Here is a 13,399-nt window from a genome sequence, read left to right on the forward strand (position 1 = left end):
ATTTTGTTCTACATTGCAGCCAGGCGAATTTTGGGGCTCTAATGGCCTCTTCATTTTGTACTATCTTTTTCACTTTCAAGCTTTCAGCATATTTGATGTTATGATTCAAGTCTTTCTAGGCGTTCTTTAAATCTCACTGGGGTTCACTCCATTAGACAACACCAAACCCACACATCTGTTTGACATACGTCCTTTTCTACCTTGCTTTGTCCACCTTTTAAAATGTATAACCCTTGCCTCACAACATTTCCCACACTTCCTTTATTTTTATGTTCCTTTATGGCATTTATTCCCATTCAAAATACCATATATTTTACTTATTTTTTTTATTTATTGTCTGCCCCCTAACTTCCCTACCCCCATTATAATACATTAGCTAGAATAAGGCAGGGAATTATGTTTATTTGGTCACCTTTTTATCCTCAGTTATTAGAACACTATGTAGCACATTCAAAAAATGCTGAATAAATGAATTACAGCAATTTCAAAAAGGATTTGAAGACTCTTTGAAACAGACACTCATCTGCTGTGAAATCCTATAACATACGGAAATACATTAAGTCCCTGGGTTACGAAAGTCCGACTTACAGACAATTCATACTTAAGAATGGACTGCCATAAAGCCTATTATATTAAAAATTTGACTTAAATACAATGGTTTGTAATAACAAATGCATGCACTACTTTGTGACACTCATGAAAACACTGCATGGCTTCAGAGGTTCATTGGCTGTTTTAAGGACTGTTCCTTTAATGTTTTTCCACAGTACTGTATACCTACACACATACACAGATTCTCTCTTCAGTACAGTACTGTATGTAGTTACTTTTATTCTTACTCATTATTATTATTATGTACTGTATTATTATGTTTAAGATGTTTTAGTGTATTTGAAAGTGTTTCTTAAGTGTTTCATATACATAAATAAAAAAAACAAACCCCAAACCTGTTGTTGCGGAGTCAATTCCAACTCAGAGCGACCCTGTAGCAACCCTATATGTATAGAAAGGTAAAGTATATACTATATACTAAAATACTCATTTAACTAACTGATGCAAAATAAGAATTATATGCACCTGTTCTAACTTACCTTGTAGGTAAAGACAGACTCAGGAACGGATTTCCTCTGTAACCCAGGGACTGTCTGTAGTGTAAGTCTATTCACAAAGCGGATCAATAGATATGACTTTGGATAACCTAATAAAAAGATTTAAAAAAATTAAAATTTTAAAAATTAAACGAAATATTCCCCCTACATATATAACAACAACAACAAAAAAACCCAACACAAAAAACATCAACAACAAACTCACACCCACACTCACAAAAAGTTTTATATATAGACTTAACCATACATTCTTGTGAATGATCACCAGTTCCATAGAGAGGGAAGATATATATTGTCGGAAATGAAATTATATTATGAGAGTTATTCAGAGTAATATGTAACTTATAAGTATTTTAGATTTATAACATAAGTATAAACAGCTAAACAATGCCGCTTAATAAATCCTCTTACTTTTTTTTCCATATTGGATTATGCTAAAATAATCCTTTTCTTCTCTCTCTCATATTTTCTATATGATCATTAATAAAAAAAATCAATGATCTTCGTTTTGTATTTATAAAGATTCTGAATTAACGTCTGCAAAAACCTTCTATTACTTTCCAAGTTTTCAATCTCTAGTGATTTGTTTGGCTAAAAGACTTTTGCTTAAATCAATTTTTACATTGAAATCTTGGTCTTATAATCAATGATAGGTCTGTATCATTTTTTCCCATACTGGAGAGTTGGATTTTCAGGGTAGAGTCAACATTGTTCTTATCTTCTTGAAGTAGTAGTTGTTGTTAGTTGCTGTTGAGTCAGCTCCAACTCATGGCAATCCCACACACAACAAAACAAAACGTTGCCCGATCCTGTGCAGTCCTCCAATCTTGGTACTCTCGAGTCCATTGTTTCAGCCACTATATATTTTGAGTGCCTTTCAACCTAGGGGGCTCATCTTCCTGCAGTATATAAGACAATAGTCTATTGTGATCCATAGGGTTTTCATTGGTAATACTTAGAAGTAGATTGCCAAGTCTTTCTTCCTAGTCTGTCTTAGTCTGAATGCTCCACTGAAACCTGTTCACCATGGGTGACCCTGCTGATATTTGAAATATTGGCGGTATGGCTTCCAGCATCATAGCAACATGCAACCCACTGCAATACAACAAACTGACAGATGGGTGTGAGTGATGGCCTGGAAGTAGAACCACACCTAAAAGAGGAAGATGACCAATCCTACTATATTTTTGTCAGAATATGAGATTCTCCTTAGAAGTCATCAGAATATGGCCAGGAAATGAGTCTGATGCAACTGAGCTGTCCATATTGGTTGAGTATTTTATGGTCTTGCTGCATTTCCATGCTGCCCTATGGGACTCATTTCCCTGTCAGCCAGGAACAAATACATGGACAGACATCTCAGATGTTTGCCATGTCTCTGGAAACAGTAATAGCCATACTGATTTGGTTGTTGGACAACATGAACTTGTTTTGGGCATCAGTCTATTGCTGAGGTACAAGCTTCTCATGATGGAAAAGGACCACACATAGGAAGTCTTCCTGAAGAGAACAGTGTAGCATGTTCAAACTACCAGAGAAGGGTGATGTTAAAGCTCCTGTTAATCATCTGACTCTTAGGAAGTATCCTCACATTGTCAGCTTAGGGTGGGGTCTAGGATGTGAGGGCTTCTCTTCCTTAATTTTCTGGCGTCCCATTAGCTCACCTGGACCTTCTTAGGGAAGAAGCCAAAAAGTGTAATGTAAAGGTCTTAATTTCTCTTTCTACAGAAGCAGCCAATTGTATCAATAAAATGGGCCAATGGGTTCTCTCGACTATGGGGAGCAGGGAAGGCCGACGCCCACCACCAAATCTCAACCCCCCACCATGCCCCTGCCGAAGCAACAACAAAAACACACCCTTTTCTCTACTTCCCCTTTGCTTCTGCCTCAATTATTACACCTTCAAAAATTGCCTATAGGATTGTTCACAATAGCAAAGAGATGGAAACAACCTAGATGCCCATCAACAGATGAATGGATAAACAAACTATGGTACATGCACACAATGGAGTACTATGCAACGAGAAAGAACAGTGATGAATCTGTGAAGCATCTCATAACATGGATGAAACTAGAGGACATTATGCTGAGTGAAATAAGTCAATCACAAAAGGACAAATATTGTATGAGACCTCTATTGTAAAAACCCATGAAAAAGTTCACACACAAAATGTAACAATCTTTGTTGGTTACCAGGGATGGGAGGGGGTGGGGGGGGAAATACTAAATAGGCAATAGATAAGTGGTATCTTGGGTGAAGGGTGAAACAGTACATAATACTGGGGAAACCAGCACAACTTGTACAAGGAGAGGTCACAGAAGCTCCATAGACACATCCAAATTCCCCGAGGGACTGAATTGCTGGGCGCAGGGCTGTGGGGACCATGGTCTCGGAGAACATCTAGCTCAATTGGCATAACACAGTTTATAAAGACAATGTTCTACATTCTACCTCGGTGAGTAGCGTCTGGGGTCTTAAAAGCCTTTGGGCAGCCATCTAAGATACTCCACTGGTCTCATCCCTTCAGGAGCAAGGGAGAATGAAGAGAACAGGATACAAGAAAAAGATTAATCCAAAGGACTAATGGACCACAGCTACCAAGGCCTCCACCAGACTGAGTCCAGTACAGCTAGATGGTGCCCAGCTACCACCACTGACTGCTCTGACCGGGATCACAACAGAGGGTTCTGGACAGAGCTGGGGAAGGATGTAGAACAAAATTCTAACTCACAAAAAAAGACCAGATTTACTGGCCTAAAGGAGACTGGAGAAAGCCCGAGAGTATGGCCCCCAGACACCCTTTTAGCTCAGTGGTGAAGTCACTTTCGAGGTTCACCATTCAGCCGGGGAGTGGACAGCCCCGTAAAACCAAATGGGACTAATGAGGCACAGCAGTCCAGGGACAAGGGCCAGAAGGCAGAAGGGGACAGGAAAGCTGGTGATAGGGAACCCAAGGTTGAGTAAGGACAGTGTTGACGTGTAGTGAGGTTGTTAACCATTGTCATAGGGCAACATGTGTACTGCTTAATGAACCTATTTTGTTCTGTAAACCTTCATCTAAAGTGAGAATAGCAGCACCATTGGAAGAGTGTAGTTGATGTCACTGAACTGTGCATGTAGAAAGTTTTGAAATGGTGTATATTTGACTTTGTATATTTTCACCAAAAACAAAAAAAAAGTCCAGAAGGGAGAGGGTTGACATGTCATGGGGTTGTTAACCAATGTCATAAAACAATATGTGTACTACGGTTTCATGAGAAATTATTTGCTCTGTAAACCTTCACCTGAAGTACAATTAAAAAAAAAAATGCCTATTGGTCAGCATATAATTCTAATGAACTGTCCAATCCAGTTATCTTGCATCACCTAAGTATAGTACATATCAGACTGGCTAAAAATAAGTTAAAGTATTAGTGACGGTAAATACTTTTTCCCAAACAGAGGCGTATGAGGGGTTGCTTCATCTTTAAGTCATATGTATCTCATCCTAAAATGTTTTTCTTACAGAATATAACATATTCCTCCTGAATCTGAATTAGATCTCCATACTTTTCCTCTCATTTCCTCTTATTTTTTGGCAGCTCCTGATCATAATGGGAACCATAGTCTCTCTACTTTACATCTGGCTGTATTCCCAGAGCTTCCACTTCCATGTGGCACATCTTTATGCTCATTTTGGGTACTCCAGTGCTCAGCATATTGTTGGCCAAAGATACCTGAAAGGTAACATCTTTGTTTCTCTGGATTCCATTCTACTGTGGGAAGAGTGGTAGGGTGGATTTGCTGGTTAGATTTCTATACCTATAGGTTTATAGATTCTATAACAGTTAACTGAATCTCTTTTTCCTGTTATATCCTTTGCTTTCACCCAGGAGCTGGTGTGATGAAGAATGAAGAGATGGCAATGCATTGGTTTAGGTAAGAAAGACAACATCTACCAAAAAATAGAGCTCTAGAGTTAACCTTTTCAGGAAGTGCTGAAATATAAAACCTTACACTTTTGGTGCTTATTCCTAGAAAAAAAGAAAGCAGACATCTAAACTTTCTTAATATGGGAGTCTTGATATCTTCTCTATTTTTTCTAAATGGTACTAGGGTAGAAGTTGTGGTCATGCCAATGACCGCCCTGACAGGGAACACAACAGAGAGTCCCTGATGGAGCGGGAGAAAGGTGGGATGCAGAACTCAAATTCTAGTAAGAAGACCAGACTTAATGGTCTGACTGAGACTGGAGGAACCCTGGAAAGCATGGCCCCCGGATTCTCTATCAGCCCAGAACTAAGACAATTTCTGAGGCCACCTCTTCAGACAGCGATTGGACTGGACTGTGGGACATAAAGTGATACTCGTGAGAGTGTGCCTCTTAGCTCAAGTAGATAGAAGAGACTAAACAGGCAGCTTCTGTCCGGAGGTGAGATGGGAAGGCAGAGAGGGTTAGGAGCTGGTTGAGTGGACATGGGGAATCAGGGGTGGAAAGGAGGAGTGTCTGTCACAGTATGGGGACAGCACTTATGGTCACATAACAATGTATGTACAAACTTTTGTATGGGAAAAAATAAAAAAAAAAGAAGTGGTGGTGGTGGCAGTGGATGCATTTAAAAACCATCTACACAATGTAAGCAAAGCAGTAGATTAGTTTTAAAAGAGCCAATTAGGGAACATGTACAATTCTAGTGAAAGATTCAGAACATCAGTAATTTTATTAACAGTGGGACTATTACTCTGTTTACTGAAATTTTGAGTCTTGCCCATAAGAGATATATTTAAAATTAAAAAGTAGAAATATATCTTACTCATTGTTTTTCTTGCCTAAAATTTTGTTCATCTGATTGTGTGCTAAATCCTCCACAGGCAGCTTTTATGATTCTGCTAGTGTAGTTTTGGCCTTCTGAGTCCTCAAACAAAAACTTTTCATATTTGCAGTTTGAGAAAGTAAGAATAACTTTGGAAACATACACTTGAATATCCCACTTCGTACTCTAAGTACAGGTTAAAAACCCACTGCCATCAAGTCGATTCCCACTCATAGTGACCCTATAGGATAGAGTAGAACTGCCCCATAGGGTTTCCAAGGCTGAAATCTTTACAGAAGCAGACTGCTATGTCTTTCTCCCATGGAGTGACTGTGTGGATTTGAACCACTGATCTTTCAGCTAGCAGCTGAGTGCTTAACCACTGCACTACCAGGGCTCCTTAAAAATAGAGATTAGAGAATGAAAATAAACAGGCTCAAGATGCTAGAAGGAGTCCTTGGATGGTGCAAATGGTTAATGCATTTGGCTGCTAATCAAAAAGTTGGAAAACCAGGGCTCCTAAAAATTAAAAACTTAAGCTTGTTAAAAGACTTCACCAAAAGAATAAAAAGACAACCTACAGACTGGGAAAAAAATTTTGGCTATGCCATATCTGACATAGGCCTGATTTCTAAAATCTACAAGATACTTCAATACCTCAACAACCAAAAGACAAATAATCCAATTAAAAAATGAGCAAAGGATATGAACAGGCAACTTCACCAAAGAAGAAGTTCAGGCAGCTAACAGACACATGAGGAAATGCTCAGGATCATTAGCCATTAAAGAAATGCAAATCAAAACTACACTGAGATACCATCTCACCCTGACATTACTGGCACAAATCAAAAAAAGAGAAAATAACAAGTGTTGGAGAGGTTGTGGGGAGATTGGAACTCTGATGCACTACTGTTGGGAATGTAAAATGATCCAACCATTATGGAAAACAACATGGCACTAGAAATAAAGTAAAAAGCTAGAAATAGAAATGCCATATGATCCAGCAATCCCACTCCTAGGAATGTATTCTAGAGAAATAAGAGCTGTCACATGAATAGACATATGCACACCTATGTTCATTGCAGCATTATTCACAATAGTGAAAGGATGGAAACAATCTAAGTGTCCATCAACAGGTGAATGGATAAACTAATTATGGTACATGAACACAACAGAATACTACGCAATGATAAAGAACAATGATGAATCTTCAAAATATCTCACAACATGGATGAATCTGAAGTGTATTATGCTGAGTGAAATAAGTCAATTACAAAAGGACAAATACTGTACGAGACCACTATTATAAAAACTCAAGAAAAGGTCTATACAAAGAAAGAAACAATCTTTGATGGTCACGAGGGAGGAGATGGTTGAGGGGGGAATCAGTAACTAGATAGTACATAAGTATTAACTTTGGTGAAAGGAAAGACAGTGCACAATATAGGAGAAGTCAGCACCAAGGAAAAGTTATAGAAGCTTCATAGACACATCCAAACACCCTGAGGGACTGAGTTACTGGAGCTGAGGGCTGGGGACCATGGTCACAAGGGTCATCTATCTCAATTGGCATAACAAAGTTCATAAAGAAAATATTCCATATCCAACTTTGGTGAGTAGCATCTGGGGTCTTAAAAGCTTGGGAGTGGCCATCTAAGGTACATCTACTGGTCCTATTCTGTCTGGAGCAAAGGAGAATGAAGAAAACCAAAGACACAAGGGAGATAATAGTCCAAAGTACTAATGAACCACAAGTACCACAGCCTCCACTAGCCTGAGCTCAGAAGAACTAGATGATGCCCGGCTAGCGCCACCAATCTCTCTGACAGGGATCACAAAAGAGGGTCCTGGACAGAGCATAGGAAAAATGTAGAACAAAATCCAAATTCAGAAAAAAAAAGACCAGATTTACTGGTCTGACAGAGACTGGAAGAACCCCCGAGACTATGGTCCCTGGGCACCCTTAACTCAGAACTGAAGCCACTCCCGAGGTTCACTCTTCAGCCAAAGATAAGTTAGGTGTATAAAACAAACAATAACACACGTGAAGAACGTGCTTCTTAGTTCAGTCATGCATAGGAGACCAAGAGGGCAACACCTGCCCAAAAGCAATTATGAGAAGGCAGGAAGGGACAGGAAAAATGGACGGATGGAAACGGGGAATTGGGATGTGGAAGGGGAGAGTGTTGACACATTGCAGGGTTTGCAACAAATGTCACAAAACAATTTGCTTATAAATTGTTGAATGAGAAACTAATTAACTGTAAAGTTTCAGCAAACACACAATTAAAAAAAAAAAAGAAAAGGAAAATTGGAAAACCAAGTCCAGCAAGAGGCCCAAGGCCTGGCAATCTGCTTCCAAAAAATCACCATTGATAACTCTGGAGCACTGTTCAACTCTAACACACATGAGTCAGTCTTCAGAAGTCAGAGTTGACTTAACGGCAACTGATAACATGCTAGAAACTCATTCGACATGGAGTCCGTGGTAGAAACTAATAGCAATTTAGGTGTATGGTCAAACTCACTTATTATAGAGAACAGCCTCAATTTATTTAAAGGTAGAAATTCTGTAAAGTGGAATTTTTCTATGACATTCTTTAAAGCCTTTTTATCTAATACGGTAGCCCGTAGCCATATGTGAAATCAGCTAGTTTGAATTGAGATGTGCTGTATGTGTAAAATACACATTAGATCTTGAAGATTTCATATGAAAAAAAGGAAGAAAAAATACCTCATTAATAATTTTTATATTGATTATGTGTTGGGATGATAATGGTTTGGTTATACAGAGTTAAATTAAATATATTATTTAAATTAATGTTACTTATTTTTAATTTTTTAACGTGGCTAACAGAAAATTTAAAATTACATAAGCGGTTTGCATTATATTTCTACTGGATAGTGCTGGTGTAAAGGGTTCCTTATGATCCTGAAAAGTGTTTGATTATTGTATTAGTCAGGGTTCTCCAGAACCAATAGAGGGGTTGGGGGGGAGATTGATTGATTTTAAAGAATTTGCTGACACTATTGTGTGGACTTGCAAATCCAAAATTCATAGGTCAGGTGATAGGCTAGAAACACTGGCAGTCTTATGTCTGAAATTAGTAGGTCAGGGCTAGACTCTGGCAGTATTTCTATGTGACAATCTTTAAGGACAGAATTCTTATCTCAGAAACCACAGTTTTTGCTCATAAGGCCTTCAACTGATTGGATGAGGCCCACCCCCATTATCTAGGGATATCTCCTTTACTTCATGTCAACTAATTGTAAATGTTAATCACATCAACAAAATAACCTTCACAGCAACATCTAGACTGGTGTTTGACCAAATAAGTGGGCGTTGCAACCTAGCCAAGTTGATACATAAAATGAACCATCACAGTTATCTTAGAGAAAAGTGAGCAGAGCTATGGCTTTGCCATTACTCATGTACTCATGAGCTCGTCCTTCTCAGATATTCTCTTTCTTCTCTCTTCTCTCTAGAAGAGTGATTCCCAAACCTGCCAACATGTAGGAATCACCCGGGGAGCTTTTGAAAAATAACCATGCTCGGCTTCCCCTCCCCACAACAAAAATTGACTTAATTGATTAGAAAAAAGCTCCCCAGGTGCCTGTAATGTGCAGTCAGGTCAAACCACTGCTCTAAAAGTCTACAATGTTTCATCAAGGGGAACTCAAACCAGCAGAAGAAGCTATTTCAAGAATACATTCCAACATAAAGCTTTAAAATGGATGTTCTAATAAAGTTCATCTACCAACAAAAGAAACACCTTTGAGCATCAGGAAGGGAGTGACATGGTACCAGAGTCACAAAGTGTGGTTGGTGATTAACTGGCCAAAACCCTTGCTACTGAGATGCAGACCACCACCAGCAGATGGGCACGTTAGAAATGCTGCGTCTGAGGCCCAACCCTGAATCTATTGAACTAGAGTCCGCATTTTAACTAAATCCTGGGGTGACTAGTATGCACGTCAAAAGTTTGAGAAATGCTACCCTAAACAACATTCTGTAAGCCAGGTCCTTACATGAGACCACACAATTAAAGGCCAGTTTGAAAAATCTTCCCATCTTTCACTGATGGCTTCCACAGTCAGAGGTGCGTTTGTGGTGGTGGTGGAGGGTGGCAGGTACATCACAAAGGCAAGATAGACCCCTACATATTTTTAAAATATAATTTATGGTTTCTGTCATGACTTACAAAATAATTTATGCTTAACGAGGAAAACACTGAAAAACAAAACAGAAAATCATGTGTATCCCACACCACAGCAATAACTACGTTTGATATTTTGAGGAATATTCTTCCAGACTTTTTTCAATTAACATACCTACAATATACCTTAATTTACTTCAGGATTTCACTATTCTATGTATAGTCCTTTTCCTAGATTCTTAGTATCACAAAGAGCCTTTCATATACATCTTTTAGAACATCTAATTATTTCCTTACTAAAAATCACTAAAAAAAAATGAATTATCAGGTCAGACAAGGATCATTCCTAAGGCTGTTGATACATATTGCCAAATTCTCCTGAAAGATTATACAAGTTCATTCTAGTATAAATGCTAAGTTCCTCATACCAAACCAACCAAACCCACTGCTGTTGAATGGATTCTGACTCACAGTGACCCCGTAGGGTTTCCAAGGCTGTAAAGTTCTACAGAAGCAGACTACCACATCTTTCTCCCATGGAGCTGCTGGTGGTTTCAAACCACCGACCTTTCGGTTAGCAGTTGATTTCTTTAACCACCTCACCATCAGGGCTCCTTAAATTATCAATATTGGTTTTAATCATTTGCTAATTTTTGCCAACTTGAATAACAACATAGGATGTCTCATTTAAATTTTCTCATTTTTATCGTTTGTGAGGTTGAACATTTTTTCCCCAGTGTCTTTTATTATAATGAAATCATTTTTATTTTTCTCTTGCCAATTGCCTATTTATGCAGTCTGCACATTTTTACATAGGATTTTGTCATTTTCTTACTCATTTTTCAAAAATTTTATGCAATAAAATAAACTTGTGTACATTTCATTGTACTTGTGACTTTTTTTTTCCTTAATCAGTCATAGTTAGCATGGAAAGAACTGCAAAGTAACAAGGCAATACTTGTATAATCTGCACTGTCCAATATGATCACTACCAGTCACATGTGGTCATTAAAATTTAAATGAGTTAAAATTAAATAAAATTAGAAATTTAGTTCCTCAGTTGTACTATCTACATTTCAAGTGTTCCTTAGTCACATGTGGTTAGTGGATACTGCATTGGACAGGGATATAGAACATTTCCATCATTGCAGAAAGTTCTACTGAACGGCACTGGTATATTACATTTGTATTTCAGCAATTGGAAATAGGGCTTGAGAATCAGGTTACATCTTACTAAATTCCTAACATTCCCAGATGGTCTCTTCCCATATTTTGACTTCCTATATAACTTGGAGAGAAGAGTATAATTACACTAATATTTGGAAAAGCTGGTGAATGGGTTTGGAGCGAATAAGTGATTTGTTTTTTTAAAAAAAGCAATGTACTTGTTTCAAGTAAGAGAAACATTTTTAATGAGAAAAAAGCTTATCACGTCTATTTGTGATAAGACGTAAGTAATGGTTTCCAATAATGGTACATATTTTTATTGATGTGCTTTTGATTTTATTAAGGAGATGCTTTTTCACATGGTTTTTTTCTTGTTTTCATTACATGTTTTTCTCCTCATCGCTATTCCCCGTTTCTTTTCCTTTCTTTTTCAGACAAGCCTCCCAGCAGGACCATCCCCATGCTTCCTTTAACCTTGCAGTGGGAAAGCTGAGAAACATGACTCGTTCCATGGAAGTGGGGTAATGACAGTAGCTGTCTTTCCCCTTTCAGCTGAGATGTCATTCCTTCTAAACCTGTCCTATAAATTACCTGCAATTGACAGTCAAAAGAATTTTATATATAGCCCACTTCCTACTCTTGCTTTTCTATGTAGTTACATTGCCATGAGTTATGATAAAAGTCAGAAAGCAAGAGAATTCAAGGTTCATATATGTACATAGATCCCACTGACTAAATTCTTAAAGCATCTAGTGAGCCTGAAATGAAAGGTCAGGTTATTTCATGATCCTAAAACGCTCCTGTGAATTCCAAAGTCTTCCTTGGGTGAAATCTTTACAGTCTTAAAGCATGGTTTTATAAACAGAATGGTATAGCTAAGAATCTAAGGTAGATAGCTCCCTTTGGAAACAAATTCTCTTGTGTCCATTGGAATAATCCTCTTCTTATTACTCAGGAGTCATCAAGAGAAATACTGCTACTTTCTATGGAGAAGTTTTTCTGAGTGTTTTTTTTTTTTAGTATTTTCATAGTCTGTGATATTTTTATGCAGCTATTTTGAGTCAGAGACATTTTGATAGGGCCCCCAAAAATAAACCATTAAAGTTTCAGCTTGTTTTCTTTTTTAAAAAAGTAAGGCAACTGACATATGTTTCATTACCAAGTAATGTGTAGGACCAACCCCCAAGGTTTACCCGATCCCTGAATCCTCATACTCCATCCCTTAACCTCCTTCCTCAGGCTGAGGGGTAGACAGAGGTCAGAAAAGGGGGAGGCTCAGTGAGGGGCTGAAGGATGGGGGAGCCTTGGGAATTGCTATGATAGTCAGGGAGATGTTGGTTCACACATTAGTTACTAACGCAATCTTGAAATGATCGTTTTGAGGCAGCCAAGTTAAAATGGTGCCGTCAGAACGTTTTGTTTTCCAGTTGACAGCTGCCAGGTGGGCAGGTTGAATGGAGCCTCTCTCTAGTTAACATTCCCAACCCGAAATATAGAATTTGCTTGCAAGAGAGGGGTTCCCAGACATTACTTAAGACTCTTGGCTTGAATAAACTTCTCTAAATAGGGCAAAGGAGTCCAGCTGGGCTCTGATGTTCTAAGAATATTTCTTTGGGTAGCTCTGATTTTATTATGAAGATACTTGTGGCGCAACTCAGATGAAATGACGTGCATTTCCCTCAGTTCCTTAGCATGAGTCCAAACAAGTGTTAACCTGGCCGTTAGCCTGAACACTTGGGACATGCAGGTGCTTTTGGTTTTCTCTTTCTTTGTACTAACAAATAAATACCTCTCCTAGGGATGTAGAGATGCTCCTTAATGTTGCTGCAAGTCAGGGGATCCAAGAGGCCCAGGAACTTCTGAAGAATGTTATTTGGACTAAAAGCAAGCTCTTGCCAACTAAAAGAACGAGCCGTTTTTATAGGCCATAATGTGTCCTGCCTGCTCTTCCTGGAACGTGGGATGTTTCACTTTCATTTGTCTACTGTGGTCTTACAATGCTTTGTGGAAAACGGAAGCTACTTTTATCGTTTTGTATGCTGCTGTATCATCAATGTGCTGTTCAAAACCCTTTAAGCTAGGTGTTGCTTATGTATCTTCCTGAGATCCAACTTTGACCTCTTCTAGATAGAGAGGTATTTTATCTGTTTCAAGCCAGTGAGCATTATTTGA

The 13,399-nt window shown here is 38.4% G+C and overlaps 1 protein-coding gene across 1 annotated transcript; it reads left to right on the plus strand.

Moving 5' to 3' along the window:
* The first annotated feature begins 4,703 nt into the window (after positions 1–4,703).
* LOC111821215 (secretory immunoglobulin A-binding protein EsiB-like) lies at positions 4,704–13,158 on the plus strand. The gene is made up of 4 exons (XM_023734705.1): positions 4,704–4,833; positions 4,983–5,028; positions 11,662–11,748; positions 13,026–13,158. The coding sequence occupies exons 1-4, from the start codon at positions 4,704–4,706 to the stop codon at positions 13,156–13,158; spliced, it is 396 nt and encodes a 131-aa protein (XP_023590473.1).
* The last annotated feature ends 241 nt before the right edge of the window (positions 13,159–13,399 follow it).

The sequence above is a fragment of the Trichechus manatus genome, unplaced genomic scaffold (assembly GCF_000243295.1).
Source record: "Trichechus manatus latirostris isolate Lorelei unplaced genomic scaffold, TriManLat1.0 scaffold00071, whole genome shotgun sequence".
NCBI classification, from domain to species: Eukaryota; Metazoa; Chordata; class Mammalia; order Sirenia; family Trichechidae; genus Trichechus; species Trichechus manatus.

Coding starts and splice junctions, on each gene's coding strand:
- LOC111821215 (XM_023734705.1), top strand. CDS start 4,704: ATGGGAACCATAGTCTCTCTACTTTACATCTGGCTGTATTCCCAGAGC. Junction 4,834..4,982: donor TGGCCAAAGATACCTGAAAG/GTAACATCTTTG, acceptor GCTTTCACCCAG/GAGCTGGTGTGATGAAGAAT. Junction 11,749..13,025: donor ACTCGTTCCATGGAAGTGGG/GTAATGACAGTA, acceptor TACCTCTCCTAG/GGATGTAGAGATGCTCCTTA.